This window comes from Monodon monoceros, unplaced genomic scaffold (genome assembly GCF_005190385.1).
Source record: "Monodon monoceros isolate NGI ecotype Baffin Bay Population unplaced genomic scaffold, NGI_Narwhal_1 Super_Scaffold_13, whole genome shotgun sequence".
NCBI lineage: Eukaryota > Metazoa > Chordata > Mammalia > Artiodactyla > Monodontidae > Monodon > Monodon monoceros.
This window is the reverse complement of record NW_021703769.1, coordinates 25,122,615-25,139,231: the sequence shown is the minus strand read 5'-3', so window position 1 is coordinate 25,139,231 and position 16,617 is coordinate 25,122,615. Positions and strand designations below refer to the sequence as shown.

General features: G+C 44.6%; 1 protein-coding gene across 3 annotated transcripts in view; it reads left to right on the top strand.

Moving 5' to 3' along the window:
• Window positions 1-10,926: 10,926 nt before the first annotated feature.
• The window catches only part of CBFA2T2 (CBFA2/RUNX1 partner transcriptional co-repressor 2), a 176,408-nt gene continuing 170,717 nt past the window's right edge, over window positions 10,927-16,617 (top strand). For all 3 annotated transcript variants that reach the window (XM_029220066.1, XM_029220065.1, XM_029220067.1), the window contains exon 1: window positions 10,927-11,082. In XM_029220066.1, coding sequence (XP_029075899.1) covers window positions 11,049-11,082 — 34 coding nt within the window. In that variant the 5' untranslated portion in view covers window positions 10,927-11,048. The remainder of the gene's footprint in view (window positions 11,083-16,617) is intronic.

The window sequence follows — 16,617 nt, the reverse complement described above, 5'->3', positions numbered from 1 at the left end:
CCATCACCTCAGAGGCATGAAGATCAAATCATTTGTCTGTACAAAACTGTCTAGTGGCTCTGAAATTCACTCAAAACAAAGTCTAATTCCTTACTGTGGCCTACTGGGGGCCCATTTGTCTGGCCCTAGTCCGCTTGCCCAGCCGTATACTAATGTCTCTTCTGTGCCATGCACACTCCTCCCTCAGGGCCTTTGCTCCTGCTACCCTCCACCAGGAGCTTCTGGAAGCTCTCTTACCTTCTCAGGTCTCAGGAATATAAATGAATGTAAATACCCTATTTGAAGAACACTTTCTTTGTTACCTTCTATATAACAGCACTCACACTACCACACACCTCCCCCCGACCCCACCTTTGACTTCTTTTCTTCTTCTTAGAGTACCTATCATGGTAATTATTTATTTACTTGCTCACTGTCCAGCCATTGTCAGCATCCCCTCATAAGAATGGCAGCTTCATGGGGCAGGAATTTTGTCTGTCTTCTTCACTGCTGTATCCCCAGTGCTCAGGACAGTGCTTGGTGCATAGTAGGTGTTCAGTGAAGGAAAGAAGGGAGCAAAGGCTCTGTGCTAGGAACCATGCTAAGCACCTATAATATGGTTACCTCATCTAAGAGCCATAGCCCTTAAGGTGGATACTGTTAGCTCTGACTTTGCAGATGGGAAAATGAGGCTCAGAGGGAATGACTTGCCCCAAATCAGTAACAGTCTAAAAGTGTGTCTCTTGCACCACTCCCCAACCTACAATCAGAATTGACAGGGAGCTGTAAGAGATCAAGTTTGTTTGTTTGTTTTCCTGAACAATAGTTGAAGGAGGGACTTCCCTGGTGGTGCAATGGTTAAGAATCCGCCTGCCAATGCAGGGGACACAGGTTAGAGCCCTGGTCTGGAAAGATCCCACATGCCTCAGAGCAGCTAAGCCCAAGCGTCACAACTACTGAGCCTGCGCTCTAAAGCCCGTGAGCCACAATTACTGAAGCCCGCGAGCCTAGAGCCCATGCTCCGCAACAAGAGAAGCCACCACAATGAGAAGCCTGCACACCACAACGAAGAGTAGCCCCTGCTCGCCGCAATGAGAGAAAGCCCGTGTGCAGCAGCGAAGATCCAACACAACCAAAAAAAAGTTGAGGGGGTTTGCCTGGTGGTCTAGTGGTTAGGACTCCAGGCTTTCACTGCCATGGCCCAGGTTCAATCCCTGGTCGGGGAGCTGAGATCCTGCAAGCCATGCAGAGCGGCCAAAAAAATAAGAATAGTTGATTTACAATATTGTGTTAGTTTCAGGTGTACAGCAAAGTGATTTGGTTATACATATATATGTATATATCTATATCCTTTTTTCCAATTCTTTTCCATTGCATTTTATTACAAGATATTGAATATAGTTCCCAGTGCTATACAGTAAATCCTTTTTGTTTATCTATTTTATATGTGGTAGTGTGTATCTGTTAATCCCAAACTCCCAATTTATCTCTCCCTACCTCCGCCAACAGGATACTAAATTCTGAGTGCCCCAGGGGATTCCGGTGCCTAGGCAGGATGTCTGAGATCCTCTGCTCTGTGAGTGGGCAGCTTTCAATAGACAAATCTTTTACACATTCTCAGAGGAGGCTCTAAATCTCTAGATTTCTCTTCACTTTTAGTATGGCTAGTGGCCAATTGTTTAAAGGGGAAAAAAAAAGCAAATCAGAGCCCTCTAGGGCATACTTGAAACATTTTATTTGCGTTCCCTTGCCTCAGGCTGGACATCCCTTCCCAGGGTCTCCAAGCAGCAGGCCAGCCCTCCCAACTCAGGTCACTCACCCCACCCCCAACCAGCTGAAAGAGTAGAGAAGCAGTGAGAGGGAGGGGGCCACATGATATAGGACTTTACAGGTCTGGTTGGAAGTTTGAATTTTATTTTAAGCACATCGATGAGTCTTGGAGATGTTTGTTTTAATTTTTTTTTTTTTGGCCACACTGCATGTGGCATGTGGGATCTTAGTTCCCTGACTAGACCAAGGATTGAACTCATGCCCCCTGCAGTGGAAGCGCAGAGTCTTAACCACTGGACCACCAGAGAAGTGTTTGTTTTTAATTTTTGTTTTTAATTTTTAATTGAGGAAGAACATATAGAGCACAAATAAATCATAAAGGTGAATTTTCTCAAGCTGAGCACACCCACGTGACTGTGAGCACCCAGATTGAGAATCAGAATATCACCACCCCCAGAAGCCCACCTGGAGTGCCAGCCCAGTCACTGCCCTTCCCCCACCCCATGGGTCACCACTCTCCTGACTTCTAACAGCATAGATAAGTTTTACTTATTCTTGGGATTTTATGTATAAATGGAATCACACAGTATATACTCTTTTGTGTCTGGCTTCTTTCGCTCCACATTTTTTTTTTTTTTTTGGCTGAGTTGGGTCTTCGTTGTGCTCACGCTTCCTCTAGTTGCTGAGAGTGGGGACTACTCTTCATTGCGGTGCGCGGGCTCCTCATTGCAGAGCATGGGCTCTAGGCGTGTGGGTTTCAGTAGTTGTGGCACGTGGGCTCAGTAGTTGTGGCTTGTGGGCTCTAGAGCACAGGCTCAGTAGTTGTGGCACTCAGGCTTAGTCACTCTGTGGCATGTAGGATCTTCGCAGACCAAGGCTCGAACCCGTGTCTCCTGCATTGTCAGGTGGATTCTTAACCACTGCGCCACCAGGGAAGTCCCTTTCACTTAACATTAAGTGAGATTCATCTGTGTTGTCTTTATAGCAATATTTTATTCATTGTCCTTGCTATGTAGTATTCCATTGTGTGAACATATCACAACTTATCCTTCTGTTGACAGACACTTGAGAACTTACTGGTTTGGGCTTTTGTAATAATGCTCCTATAAACAACTGTGTACATGGCTTTTCATGCATGCACGTTAGCATTCCTCTCCAGTATCTACCTAGGTGTGGGAATGCTGGGTCATTGAACAGGCATACGTTTAGCTTTAGCAGGTACTATTTTCCTGAGTGGTTGTACCACTTAGACTTCCATCACTAGAATTCATGAGGGTTTTAGGTAGGCAGTGGCACAATCTGTACCCTAGTCCACCATCTATGCTATCAAATGTTTGTCGCACTACTAAGTGAGCAAGTAGACCAGCACATGCCGAAAAGGAGGACAGTTCTGTCTGGGCCTGGCTGAACTCTCCTGAGAGGCATTTTCTTATCACTCTCCTGGGGCCAAAGACCAGCCATAAACAAGAAAAGATCCCTGTCCCTAAAGAACTCACAGCCTGTATGGAGGGTTTAAAACTGTGCTCCAGGGGATCTTATGGGGTCTGTATTCAGTACACAGACCTGTATTGTCTGGAGGGACCAGGGTACCTGGAGAAATGGAAGTAGAGAAACATGACAACAGTTAGACAGGACTTTGAGGCTTATTCATCTCTAGGCCTAAAGAAGTCCCAGGGATCAATTTGGCCAAAAGCCTGGAGGACAGAGTGTTGTCTGGAGAAGACCAAGTGTGGCGACCTGAGATAAAAACAGGGGTTCTGGAATCAGTGACTCCCAGGCTGTGTACAGGAACAAATCACTCAACCCTGTTGAACCTCAGTGTTCTCATCTGTTAAAAGGGATAATGTGATAGCATTCAACCTAGCAGGACTGTTAGCTATGCTTTTTAAAATAATATTTATTTATTTATTTGGTTGTACTGGGTCTTAGTTGCGGCAGGCAGGCTCCTTAGTTGCAGCATGTGGGCTCCTTAGTTGGGGCATGAGAGCTCTTAGTTGCGGCATGCATGTGGGATCTAGTTCCCTGAACTGGCATGGAACCAGGGCCCCCTGCGTTGGGAGCATGGAGTCTTATCCACTGCACCACCAGGGAAGTCCCTGGTAGTTATGCTTTGAGCTTTGCACTAGTACCTGGTACATAGGAAGCACTCAAGGCAGATCTTATAAAGTATTTCTGTGTGGCTGGAGGGGAAGGCATGGCAGGCAAGTTTAGAATGTGCACGGTCTTGAATACCATGATGAGTTTGAATAGTTTCTGTAAGGCAGTGAGGAACCAGTGAGGATATGAAGGATGTTAGAGAGTGGGCAGGGAAACTAAATAAGAGGTAACCTGTGGTCAGATCTTCTGACTCAAAGGACAGCTAGTGAAGGAAGAACTTAGAGGCAGGGAAACTAATTAGGAGAACGTAGCAATATGCACTGTGCATTTTTGCACTTATGACATATTTCATAATAAAATGTCTAAGAAGAGACCAAAATAAATAAAGAGGTGATGAGAACCTCACCTTGGACAGGGAAGTGAGTATGAGGAGGAAGGTGTGGACTCAGGGGTATTTACTAGTGAAGTCAATGGGACGGTGGTTTGTTGTGGGAGTTGAGAGCAGCAAGCCTCTGTCTCATGGCCTGCAGGGCATGAAGTGCACTGCTTTGGGGTGGCATTCACTTCTCCTGTTGGGCACTTCTGAGTCTCGTAAATTTACTTACCCATCAGGGAGGGATATTGGCCATTAGCAATCTACCGTATTTTCATCTACAAATTTGGAAATGTTGTAAAATAATTGTAATACCCATTGTTAGGAGATGAGCATGCTCAACCACTACTGGTGGAAAAAATGATTTGGTAAAACTGAAAATGTTGCTATTATTTGATCCAATAATTCCACTCTGAAAAACCTACTTTAAGAATCAGAGGGGCTTCCCTGGTGGCGCAGTGGTTGAGAGTCTGCCTGCCGATGCAGGGGACACGGGTTCGTGCCCCGGTCCGGGAAGATCCCACATGCCGTGGAGTGGCTGGGCCTGTGGGCCATGGCCACTGAGCCTGCACGTCCAGAGCCTGTGCTCCGCAACGGGAAAGGCCACAACAGTGAGAGGCGCGTACCGCAAATAAACAAACAAACAAACAAAAAAGAATCAGAAAAGAGGAAAGACTAATGCACAGTGGTGTTCAATAAGGCATAATTTGTAATAGAAAAAGTAAAAAGAAAGAAGCAGCCCTAATGACAATTCACATTAGATTCTACCAAAAGTATAATGACACCATTAAAGTGATGTTTATGAATAATTTTTAGTGACATGAAAAAATACTGATAGAAAAAATAATAGTGTAAAAAGGCTGGATACAGAAATGTATTAACAGTATGGTCTCAATTATGTAAATATACCCATGAATAGAAAAAAGTTGAGAAGGATATGCAGTGAAATGGTGAGAACAATTTATTTCTCAGTGTTAAGAACTGAGTGGTGGGACTTCCCTGGTGGCACAGTGGTTAAGAATCCGCCTGCCAATGCAGAGGACACAGGTTCGAGCCCTGGTCTGGAAAGATCCCACATGCCGCTGAGCAACTAAGCCTGTGCGCTACAACTACTGAGCCTGCGCTCTAGAGCCCGTGAAGCCACAACTACTGGGCCTGTGTGCCACAACTACTGAAGCCCGCGTGCCTAGAGCCCGCGTTCCACAACAAGAGAAGCCACCGCAATGAGAAGCCCGTGCACCGAAACGAGGAGTAACCCCCGCTCACTATAACTAGAGAAAGCCCGTGCGCAGCCAAAAATATAAATAAATAAATAATTTTTTTTTACATCTTTATTGGAGTATAATTGCTTTACAGTGGTGTGTTAGTTTCTGCTTTATAACAAAGTGAATCAGTTATACATATACATATGTTCCCATATCTCTTCCCTCTTGCGTCTCCCTCCCTCCCACCCTCCCTATCCCACCCCTCCAGGCGGTCACAAAGCACCAAGCTGATCTCCCTGTGCTATGCAGCTGCTTCCCACTAGCTATCTACCTTACGTTTGGTAGTGTATATATGTCCATGCCTCTCTCTCGCTTTGTCACAGCTCACCCTTCCCCCTCCCCATATCCTCAAGTCCGTTCTCTAGTAGGTCTGTGTCTTTATTCCTGTCTTACCCCTAGGTTCTTCATGACATTTTTTTTTCTTAAATTCCATATATATGTGTTAGCATACAGTATTTGTCTTTCTCTTTCTGACTTACTTCACTCTGTATGACAGACTCTAGGTCTATCAATAAATAAATTTAAAGAAAAAAAAAAGGAACTGAGTGGTTTTCCTTTTCTTCCTGATCTTGTTATGTAGTATACAAATTCCTCACCATGAGTTTCCTCACAATCCTCTCAATCATAAACAGTAATGAATTTTAAATAATATAACTCGACTTGTTCATCTCTCCTTCTGGGAGCTCTTGGGCTCTTCAGCCTCCTATGGAGAAAAAGCCCTGCTTACTAGAAAAGTCCCAGCCATGCCAAATATTTCTCTGGTGCACAGGCAGGCTTTCTAAAGTGCCATGACCATTTCAGGCTCCTGTTTACCCAACAAGGATCATATACCTTTAAATCGCTTCCCCTCACTGACTGTCATCTGGCCAGGCCTTGTGTTTATCCTACATTAGAGGAAGGGCATGGCCAGGGCAGATGGCAGGCAGCGAGCACTTCTCCCTGCCACCCATCTTCATCCTCCTTGTCACTAGTTAAAGAAAAACAACCCACTTGGTTTGGACAAGAAACAGCCAGGGCCCCCAGCAATTGCCTTAGGTCTACTGAGTCTATGAATCCTTTAGAAAGTTGTGATAAGAACACCAGAATTCAATTCAGTCACTTGAAACTAGGTTTCTGACTCAGGCAAACATTATGGTAAGTCTCTTAACGTCTCTGAGCCTCAGTTCTCTTGGCTGGAAAATGGAGCTGCTGCAAACTGAGCTCAAATTCAGTGCCTAAGGCACCTGGCCCCGTCTCCGCCTCTTAAATGTTAGTGTCCTTGACCCTGTAGGTCTTAGGTAACTGAAGGATGCTGATGCTTGGTGGCTCTGATCTTTTCCGAGAGGGCCTCTCTTCCCCACCTCAACACACATACACACTCCACCGTGAACTAAGCAAGAATGATAAAGAAATAGAAAAGGTGGTGAACTTGTGGAGACTGATTTACTATCTCTATATCTGAAAACCCAACAAACTTAAGAAATCTATATGTTTGAAGCCAGACCTGCCCAGGTCTTCAGTAAGAAAGTTTTGTTTTCAAAAACAGTAGAATGTAGTATATCTCAAACAATGGAATGCCTGGCAATAAAAAGGAAGGCAAACTACTAATAGATGCAACATAGATGAATCTTGAAATCATAATGCTGAGTGAAAGAAGCCAGGCAGGAGAGTACATACTGCATGAGTCCATTGACATGCAATTCTAGAAAATGTAAACTAATGCATGATGACAGAAAGCAGACCAACGGTTCCCTGGACCCAGGTGCAGATGGAAAGATGGATTGCAAAGGAACAGGAGGAATCATAAAGGGGTGATAAAAGAAATTGATGTGGTTCATTGTACCTCTAGTACGACTCAGAAAGTTGATTTTTTTTTTTGGCTGTGCTGTGTGGCATGCGGGATCTTAGTTTCCCGACCAGGGTTTAAGCCTGTGCCTCCTGCAATGGAAGCACAGAGTCCTAACCACTGGATTGCCAGGGAATTCCCAGAAAGTTGATTTTTAAAAGAGCAATCATGAGCGCTGGAGAGTGCAGGATGGGGAGTGACTGCTATTAAGTATGGGGGGTTTTCTTTGGGATTATGAAAATGTTCTAAAGTCAGGTTCTGGTGATGGTTGCACAACTCTGTGAATATACTAAAACTACTGAACTGTACACTTTATTTTATTTATTTATTTTGAATATTTGAATTTTATTTAATTTATTATTTTATACAGCGGGTTCTTATTAGTTATCTATTTTATACATATTAGTGTATATATGTCAATCCCAATCGCCCAGTTCATCCCACAACCCCCCCCCCCCCCCCCGCCACTTTCCCTCCTTGGTGTCCATACGTTTTGAACTGTACACTTTAAATGGGTGAATGTATGGTATATGAATCATACCTCAATAAAGTTGTTAAACAAAAAACAATTATAGAGCTATAGTGATAGAAGTCAGAATAGTGGTGACCTCTGGGTGGAGTATTAATTGAAAACGGACATTACAGAGCCTTCTAGGGTGGTAGAAAATTGGCTTTATCTTGATATGAGTGGTAGTTACAGGGTGTTACGCCTGAAACAAGTCATCAAGCTATATGCTTGAGATTTGTGCATTTTGCTATATATGTACCTTATGCTTCAATTTTTTCACTTAAATTCACTTTTAAAAATTACATAAAATAACTTTCATTTTTTTAAATGTGCAGTTCTGTGAGTTTTGACAAATGCATACAATCATGTAACTATCATGATAATGAAGATGTAAAACAGTTTCATCAACTCTAGAATTTCCCCCTGCTCTTTTAAATTCATCATTTACCCCACCATAAGATCTGGCAACCACTGATCTGTTTTCTGTTCCTGTAATTTGCATTAAAAAATATTCTATAAAGAAGATAAAAGAATATGTAGCCTTTTGGGTCTGGCTTCTTTGAAAATCATTTGCTTTGTTGTGCCTGTCAGAAATGTGTCCCCTTTTATTGCTGAATAATGTTTGTATGATGAATGTACCACAGTTTGTTTATCCATTCACTAGATGAGGGACATTTAGATTATTTCCAGTTTTTGGTAATTTTTTTTTTTTTGCAGTACGCGGGCCTCTCACCGCTGGGGCCCCTCCTGCCGCGGAGCACAGGCTCCGGAAGCGCAGGCTCAGCGGCCATGGCCCACGGGCCCAGCGGCTTTGCGGTATGTGGGATCCTCCCGGACCGGGGCATGAACCCGTCCGTGTCCCCTGCATATCGGCAGGCGGACTCTCAACCACTGAGCCACCAGGGAAGCCCCAGTTTTTGGTAATTTTGAATAAAGTTGCTATAAACAGCCATGTACAGGTTTTTGTGTGAACATAAGTTTTTTTTTTTTAATTAATAAAATTAGTTAATTTAGATGTTCATATATTAGGCTTTAAAGAAATCCCCCCCAGCCCTCCCAAAGAAAAGGGGACTTCCCTGGCAGTCCAGTGGTTAAGACTCCATTCTTCCCCTGCAGGGGGCACGGGTTTGATCCCTGGTCAGGGAACTAAGATCCCGTAGGCCATGGCCTAATTAAGGAAGTACTTAAACATAAGGTTTTTTTTTGGCTGCGCTGAGTCTTCGTTGCTTCGCCCAGGCTTTCTCTAGTTGCAATGAGCCAGGGTTACTCTTCGTTGCAGTGCGCGGGCTTCTCATTGCGGTGGCTTCTCTTGTTGTGGAGCACAGGCTCTAGACGCGAGGGCTTCAGTAGTTGCGGCACGCAGGCTCAGTAGTTGTGGCGCACGGGCTTAGTTGCGGCATGTGGGATCTTCCCGGACCAGTGATCGAACCAGTGTCCCCTGAATTGGCAGGTGGATTCTCAACCACTGCGCCAGCAGGGAAGCCCCTGAGCATCTTTTAAAAATGTTTATTAGCTATTCAGATTTTCTGTGTATTGTCTATTCATTCTCTTTGTCCGTTTTTCTATTAAATTATCTTATTTTTCTTTTGGTTTTACAGAGTTCTTCATTTATTTTGAATACTGATTTTTTGTTAAATATGTTGCAACTATTTTATCCCACTCTTTTGCTTAGAAAAGACAAAGTTGAAAAAAAAACTTTGGGGGCTTCCCTGGTGGCGCAGTAGTTGAGAGTCCGCCTGCCGATGCAGCGGACACGGGTTCGTGCCCAGGTCCGGGAAGATCCCACATGCTGCGGAGCGGCTAGGCCCGTGAGCCATGGCCGCTGAGCCTGCGCGTCCGGAGCCTATGCTCCGCAACGGGAGAGGCCACAACAGTGAGAGGCCCGCGTACCGCAAAAACAAAAACAAAAACAAAAACAAAAAAAAACTTTGGGACTTCCCAAGTGGCGCAGTGGTTAAGAATCTGCCTGCCAATGCAGGGGACATGGGTTCAAGCTCTGGTTCCTGGTCCGGGAAGATCCCACATGCCGCGGAGCAACTAAGCCCCTGCGCCACAACTACTGAGCCTGTCCTCTAGAGTCCACAAACTACAACTACTGAGCTCGCATGCCACAACTATTGAAGCCCACGCACCTAGAGTCCATGCTCCGCAACAAGAGAAGCCACCGCAACTAGAAGCCCGCGCACCGCAATGAAGAGTAGCCCTCGCTCCATACAACTAGAGAAAGCCCCCGTGCAGCAACGAAAACCCAACGCAGCCAAAATTAATTAATTAATTAAAATATTAAAAAAACCCTACAGCTAGTGTCAATCTTATTAAAAAACCTTTATGGTATCTTTGTATATAGAAGAGTTTAGAAATTTTAAGTTCTTGTTTTAATTTTCATGCCTGTTTTTGAGACTTTGGGAGGCAGGATAGTTCAGAGTAGCTCAAAGTACTGGGTCTGAAGTCAGAAGTTCCTAGCTTCCAATCCCACCTCTGCTATTTGCTAACAGTAACCAGTGGGCAATGTGGTTGGTGGGAAAGCCCTTTCCGCATGTGTAGAAAAGGGAGAATAATATTTCTCACCCTCATTGTGAGGATTAACTGGATGGAGTGTATAAAATTAGCTCAATAATAATAATTACAGCTAACAGTTATTAATATTATGAGCATGACATTTTAGACATTTGGAAAACTGTAGGCCAGAAAGGGGAAGTGACTTGCCCGAAGAAACGCGCAAAGGCGACCAGATCTTAACCTGGACGACTCCGGTAGAGCATTGTGCCCTGCCCGCTAGGCCCCGCCCCCTAGGACCTCTGGGCCCAGGCAGCTGCCCTGGCCACAGTTGGAATCCCTGTGTATGAAGAGTGGGCCGTGCACGTGATGGGTGCGCGTGACGCAGAGGAGCAGGACTGAGAAGCAGGATGCGCGGGGATAGGGGAGTAGGTTCGCGCGGAAGGGGCGGGGCAGGTCAGGGGGCGGGGTTTAGTGGGAACCGATCTTGGGGCCGGGCTTCCGCGTGCGTTTGTCTGGAGGGCGAGAGCGCGCGGCGGGGGCGTGCCCAGCGGGAGGGGCGGGGCCAACTGGGGGCGGGGCGGCGCGCGGCCTAACGGCGGCGGTGGTGACGGCGGCGGCAGCAGCGGCGGCGTTGGGGTCGGCGAGCTTGGCTGCTACAGGTTCCCGCAGCGGCGCCCGCGAGGGACCCGGGCCGCGGGTGGAGGAGGAGGTGCGGGGCGGCGGCGCTTGGCGATGGTGGGCGTCCCCGGAGCGGCCGCCTTCCAGCGTAAGCGGGGCGGGAAGGCGGGCGGCAGAGGGGGGCGTGTAAAGGCCTGCGGCTCCACAGGCGCGAGCTCCCGAGAGGCACCCGGCACGAGGCCAGGGTGGTAAACTGAGGCCCCAAGGAGGGCGGCGGATCCAAGGTCACGCGGTAGGCCGGGCCTTCCCGGGCTCCTGCGGCCGCCAGAGCTCTTCCTGCAGCGCTCGAGGGCTCGGAGCTCATGGCGTGCGCGAGTCTGTCGGGACCGCGGCCTCGGAGCCCCGGCCGGGCCGGTGTCCATCTAACTTGCCCGCGGACAAGAATTGTTTTGTTCTCCCTGTGTCGGGGCCACTAAGTCCGGCCCTGGAGAAATATTCCACACGCCCAATTTCGACGGATGTGTGGCGGATGGTGGAGGAGGCGAGGATGGCCCCTTTGAGGGGCCTGTTGAGTGCAGGCTCAGGGGTCTGACTGCCTTGGTTCACAGTCCGGCTCTTCTACTTACAGGCTGTGACCTTGGGTCTCCCCGAGCCTCAGTTACCTCTTCTGCAAAATGAGGGTGTGAAGAGCATCTCCAACCCCTCCCCACCCTGGTTCTGGGTTTTGTGAGGCCCGTTAGGAGGCTTGACACGGACTCTGGCACATACACAAGCGTGAAAACTGTCATTATTGTAGTCGCTGATAAACCTTAACCAGGGTGAACCTCACTCGAAAAAGCTCGAAATTGGGCTCTGGTTGTGTGTGTGTTCGAGATTTTAATTTTGTCTTAGATTAGTCCTGCTTTATGATCCAATTGTTTTTCTTACCCCCATTTCTCCTTTTCAGCATTTATCTACTGTTCGCCTAGAATTGTGAGATCCTTGGAGGGGGGGTGGGTCTCTTAATAATAACAATAAAATTTTAATTGTTTCTTGTTACAATAGTCATAATAACCAATATTTTTTGAGCAGCAGGCATTTTGCATTCTATTCATTTAATATTTATTAAATCATCTATTAAGTAAAAAGTACCATTTTGGCCCTGGGAATATAGCATCAAACTAGATAGACCAAACTCAAGCTTTGAGTTTAGTTGGGGGGAGGGGAGAGAGACCTTAAATGAGGAAACAGATAAAACCATTTTGCATGTTTTCTCTCATTTAACTCTGGTAATGTAATTAAGAGTTAAGTATTTGCGTATGCCCATTTTGCAGAGGATGAAACTGAGGAACAGGAGCTTCCACACATAAAGGGGAGGCTTTACACAGCCTCTCTTCTTTGTTTGATGGCCCTTAAATGTTGGATTGAAGAAATGCAAAGTAGGTGCACCCAGCTAATGCTTCTTCATGGTCAAGTTTGCAGTTGCTGTTTTTAATGGTTTGATCCATTCCTCTTGGAGCTTATAACTAAAGAGAGGCAGACAGAGGTGACCCTTAGGTCTGACAAAGGTACACTATCTGTATACTGAAAGGACCTTTTATCTGAAGTTAAATTTTTTATGCCTAAATCTCTTTTATGCAGTTTTCAGTTTAAAATAAACCCTAAAGTCCAATTTTTTGGTTCTGTTATGTAACTAAGGTTTGTTTATTTGTTTATTTATAGTGTTCCTAAGAGAATTCTTTATTATATTCCTAAGCAATGTACTTAGTATGCTTTTTCTTTTAATTTGGAAGTAATGGTAAGTTGCATTAAAATGTTGAGAGAATTTTTAAAAATGACGTTCTCATGATACAGTTAGATTCAACATTGACCATCTGCTAAGCACCAGGCCCTGTGCTGATGTAGGGCTTCCATAGATGAGTAAGAGCAGACTCTTGCCTCTAGAAGCTTACCTATAGTCTTGATTGGCTGATGTTTTTAACTGAAACTAGGTAGAGAGAATGCAGGAGCTCAGAGTCCCTTGGGGAGATAGTCTAGAGTAGGGCCTCAGATGTTTTTAGTGTTCTTTATATCAGTAAATATGGTTGAGTATGCACACATATTTATGTGAATGTTTGTTTTAAATTACAGTGTAGACTGTATTATGTATATTTTATAACGTGCAAAAATAGACATTTTACAAAAGGATGAGCTAAAACAAATATAAGTAGAAGTTACAGTATTGTCTTTCCACACCCAAGTGTGTGAATGGTAGCAATGCCCCCTATGGTGGAGACCGTTGATCTTGTAGTCGGACCTTCCCCTCAACCCATGATGTCTGTTGAAATTCAGTTCTGGAGTTGTGCCTAGGTTGAAATCTTGGGGTCCAATCCTTACTAGCTTTGAGACCTTCAGCACTGCCTATCCTTTCTGTGCACTTTATTTTCCTCATCTGTAAAATCGAAATGATGAGAGTTCCTATCATCTCATTTGCAGTTTTATTGTGAAGATTGATAATATGTACATATTGGTATAATGTATATCTTAATGTATGTAAAGTACTTACACTGGGCTTGACACACTAGTTTGGGTGCTGTTAGTGGCTGAGGATACAAAGACGACTTGGAATCTCACAATTTAGTAGGAGTCCTGCACAAGTACATGGGTAATGATAAAGTGCTTTAAGTTCTCAAAGGCTTTTGGGAATGTAGAGTAGGCACAACTAAATGTTCTTCAAGGGTCCAAGTAAGGTTCAGGTAAGGAGGTGACATTTGAACCAGGCCTAAGAAGGAGAAGGGATTTTTCCAGAAGGATGAGGCTTGAACCTTATTGGCTGAGGGTATAGAGTGGAAACTGGGAGGCTGTTGAGGGCTTGGTGGTAGTTCTCCAGATCTGGACCTGCAGGGAACCTGACTGAAGCTTGTATACCTTGTTAATAGAGAAGTGATTTCGGGCTGGAGTTGTGCCTAGCGGTTGTGACGGCAAGGAAGCCTGTTCTAGAACTTTTCATTTTCAAAGCACAACAGCTCTTTCGTCTCTGGTGGCACTCATTCTGCCTTCTTAAGTTATCTAAGAATGTAAACCCCTAAATATAAGCTCCTTGAGGGTTATAATAGTATCTGCATTTTTGTGATTTTATTTTGTCTAGCAAGGTAAGTGCGAAGTCCATAAATGTGGAGAAAGGTATGTAAATCCTTGAACCTACAAAGAATTCTGAACAGTTACAAGTGGAATGATAAGTGACCATACTCATTAATGAAAAGCTCACAAATATTTTACGGTAGATAAGCATCACTATTCAAAAGGGGTGAGAACTGTCATGTTCAGTAACTCTCTCTTTATCTGTCACTTACCCATTAGAATGAAAGAAGAGATGAGAAAGTGCACCAGAAAGACCTCTCTGAGGTTGAATTAGATGCCTTCTATTTGTTCCTCTAGGTCTACTCTCCGTCCTTTCCCACCCTGGGAAGCTGACTTACTTAGACTACATCAACTAGTTTCCTTCCCACCTGAGGTTATGGAATTGAATTACCCTGCTCCCTTCCTATGGATGTTGTCTCTGACTAGCTGTGTCCCTTGATTGAAGATTGCTATTCTAAAGGTGGTTCTCTCTACGTGCATGATTGCTCCTTCTAGGTTTGGAAAGTGTGTCTTTACTTTGTTCCTCAGGCTTAGAGGTACTGTCACGAGTCTCAGGGTACTTAACCGAGCCCAACTCATAGCAGATTTAAAGCAACAAATGCACTTGGAGAGGAGAGAGGCTACCCCAGGTAAGGATACTACCCCCAATGAGAGACAGGGTCTCATCCTTTCCTGTGGTCATTACCTGCTATGCCACATTGATGTATTCAGTCATTTTCCTCCCAAACTATTGGATATGAAAAAAAATGGAATAAGATTAAAAACACCCATAATCTGTGACCACACAATCAAGACTAGTTAAATTGCAGTTAGTAGCCTGTTTAAAAAGGCAGGGATGTACATGAGGTAGGTTGTTTGGCATAATGGAAAAAGCAGAATTTGGAGGCAGACTTTGAGTTTGAGGCCCCGTTCTACTGGGAAGTTATTCAACCTCTGAGACTCAGTTGTTTGTTTAATCTGTAAATGAGGATAGCTCCTGCCTAATAATAATAGTAATAATAACTAATATTGAATGTTTATTTTGGGACAGATACCATGCCAAGCTTATACTCACCTTTTGCCTTTTAATCCTTCGCTCTTTTAGTTAGATTATATATCCTTATTTTACAAATTTTATAGATTAGGAAATTGACTCAGATGTCATAGAGCTAATAAATGACCAAGCCCAGATTAAAATCTAGATCTTTTGTGACTGCAGAGCCAGAGTTCTTAACATTAAGGTAGCTGCTGAAAGCTTTTAGACAGGAAGAGTGGTTTATTTATTTATTTGTTTTTAATTATTAGGGTTTTCCTTTAAGGGACATTTATTAGTTTTTAGGATGGATTTTTATTTATTTATTTGGCTGCGTCAGGTCTTAGTTGCAGCACACAGGATCTTTCGTTGCTGCGTGCAGGCTTCTCTCTAGTTGTGGTGCACAGGCTCTAGAGTGCATGGGCTCAGTAGTTGCGGCGCGTGGGCTTAGTTGCCCCGCTGCATGTGGGATATTAGTTCCCTAACCAGGGATTGAACCCATGTCCCCTGCATTGGATGGCAGATTCTTAACCACTGGACCACCAAGGAAGTCCCAGGAAGGGTGGTTTAAATGACAGTATACTGAATGTAGCACTAGGATAAAGATGAATTAATTCACTAAGTTCATACTTCCTCCAGGGTAAGGAAAGCAGGAGGAAAGAGGTGGGGAAGTAAGATTTCTCACCTGCCAGTTTTAGCTTCAATCCTTAGGTTTTTTAAAATTAATTATTTTATTAATTAAAAAAATTTTTTTTTTTTGGCTGCGTTGGGTCTTCGTTGCTGTGCGCGCAGGCTTTCTCTAGTTGTGGCGAGTGGGGGCTACTCTTCGTTGTGGAGCACGGGCTCTAGGTGTGTGGGCTTCAGTAGTTGTGGCACGCAGGCTCTAGAGCGCAGGCTCAGTAGTTGCGGCACACGGGCTTAGTTGCTCCGCGGCATGTGGGATCTTCCCATACCAGGGCTCAAACCTGTGTCCCCTGCATTGGCAGGCGGATTCTTAACCACTGCGCTACCAGGGAAGCCCAATCCTTAGTTTTAGAGTATTGTTTTGAACCTCATTATAGAAAATGATCACTCAATTGTAAAGATTTACTTAAAATCGCTGTAAGTTTGAAGGCTGAGGGAGAATCCCTGCCCTAGTTATAGTTTCTGCTTGAGTAAGATTAGGGCCTACTAGCACTGTATTGACTGGCCCCGTGTGCAATATGAGCTAGTACAGCCTGTCTCTGGGTTTTATTATGGCTGGTTAAGTAGCTTTTGCTTCTGTCTCTGGTTTCTCTCTCTGGCCCCTCAAAGGCCTTGAGGCTATCTGAAATTATAGGAGCTGGGGTATCATAAATTAAACTTGTAAAATGAGTCTAGCAGATATGTCAACTGAATCTGACTTTAAGTCCAGTTTAATTCTTTAAAAAAATGTTTTTGCTAGATTTTCTGCTGGGTACTTTTCATGTATGTTATCTCATGTAATTCTTAGAACATCCTTGAGAGGGAGTTAGTATCTCTGTTTTACAAACGAGGAAATAAGGCTCAGAGAAGTTAAATAAATTCCCCTAGGTCACACAGTTAACCAGCAGC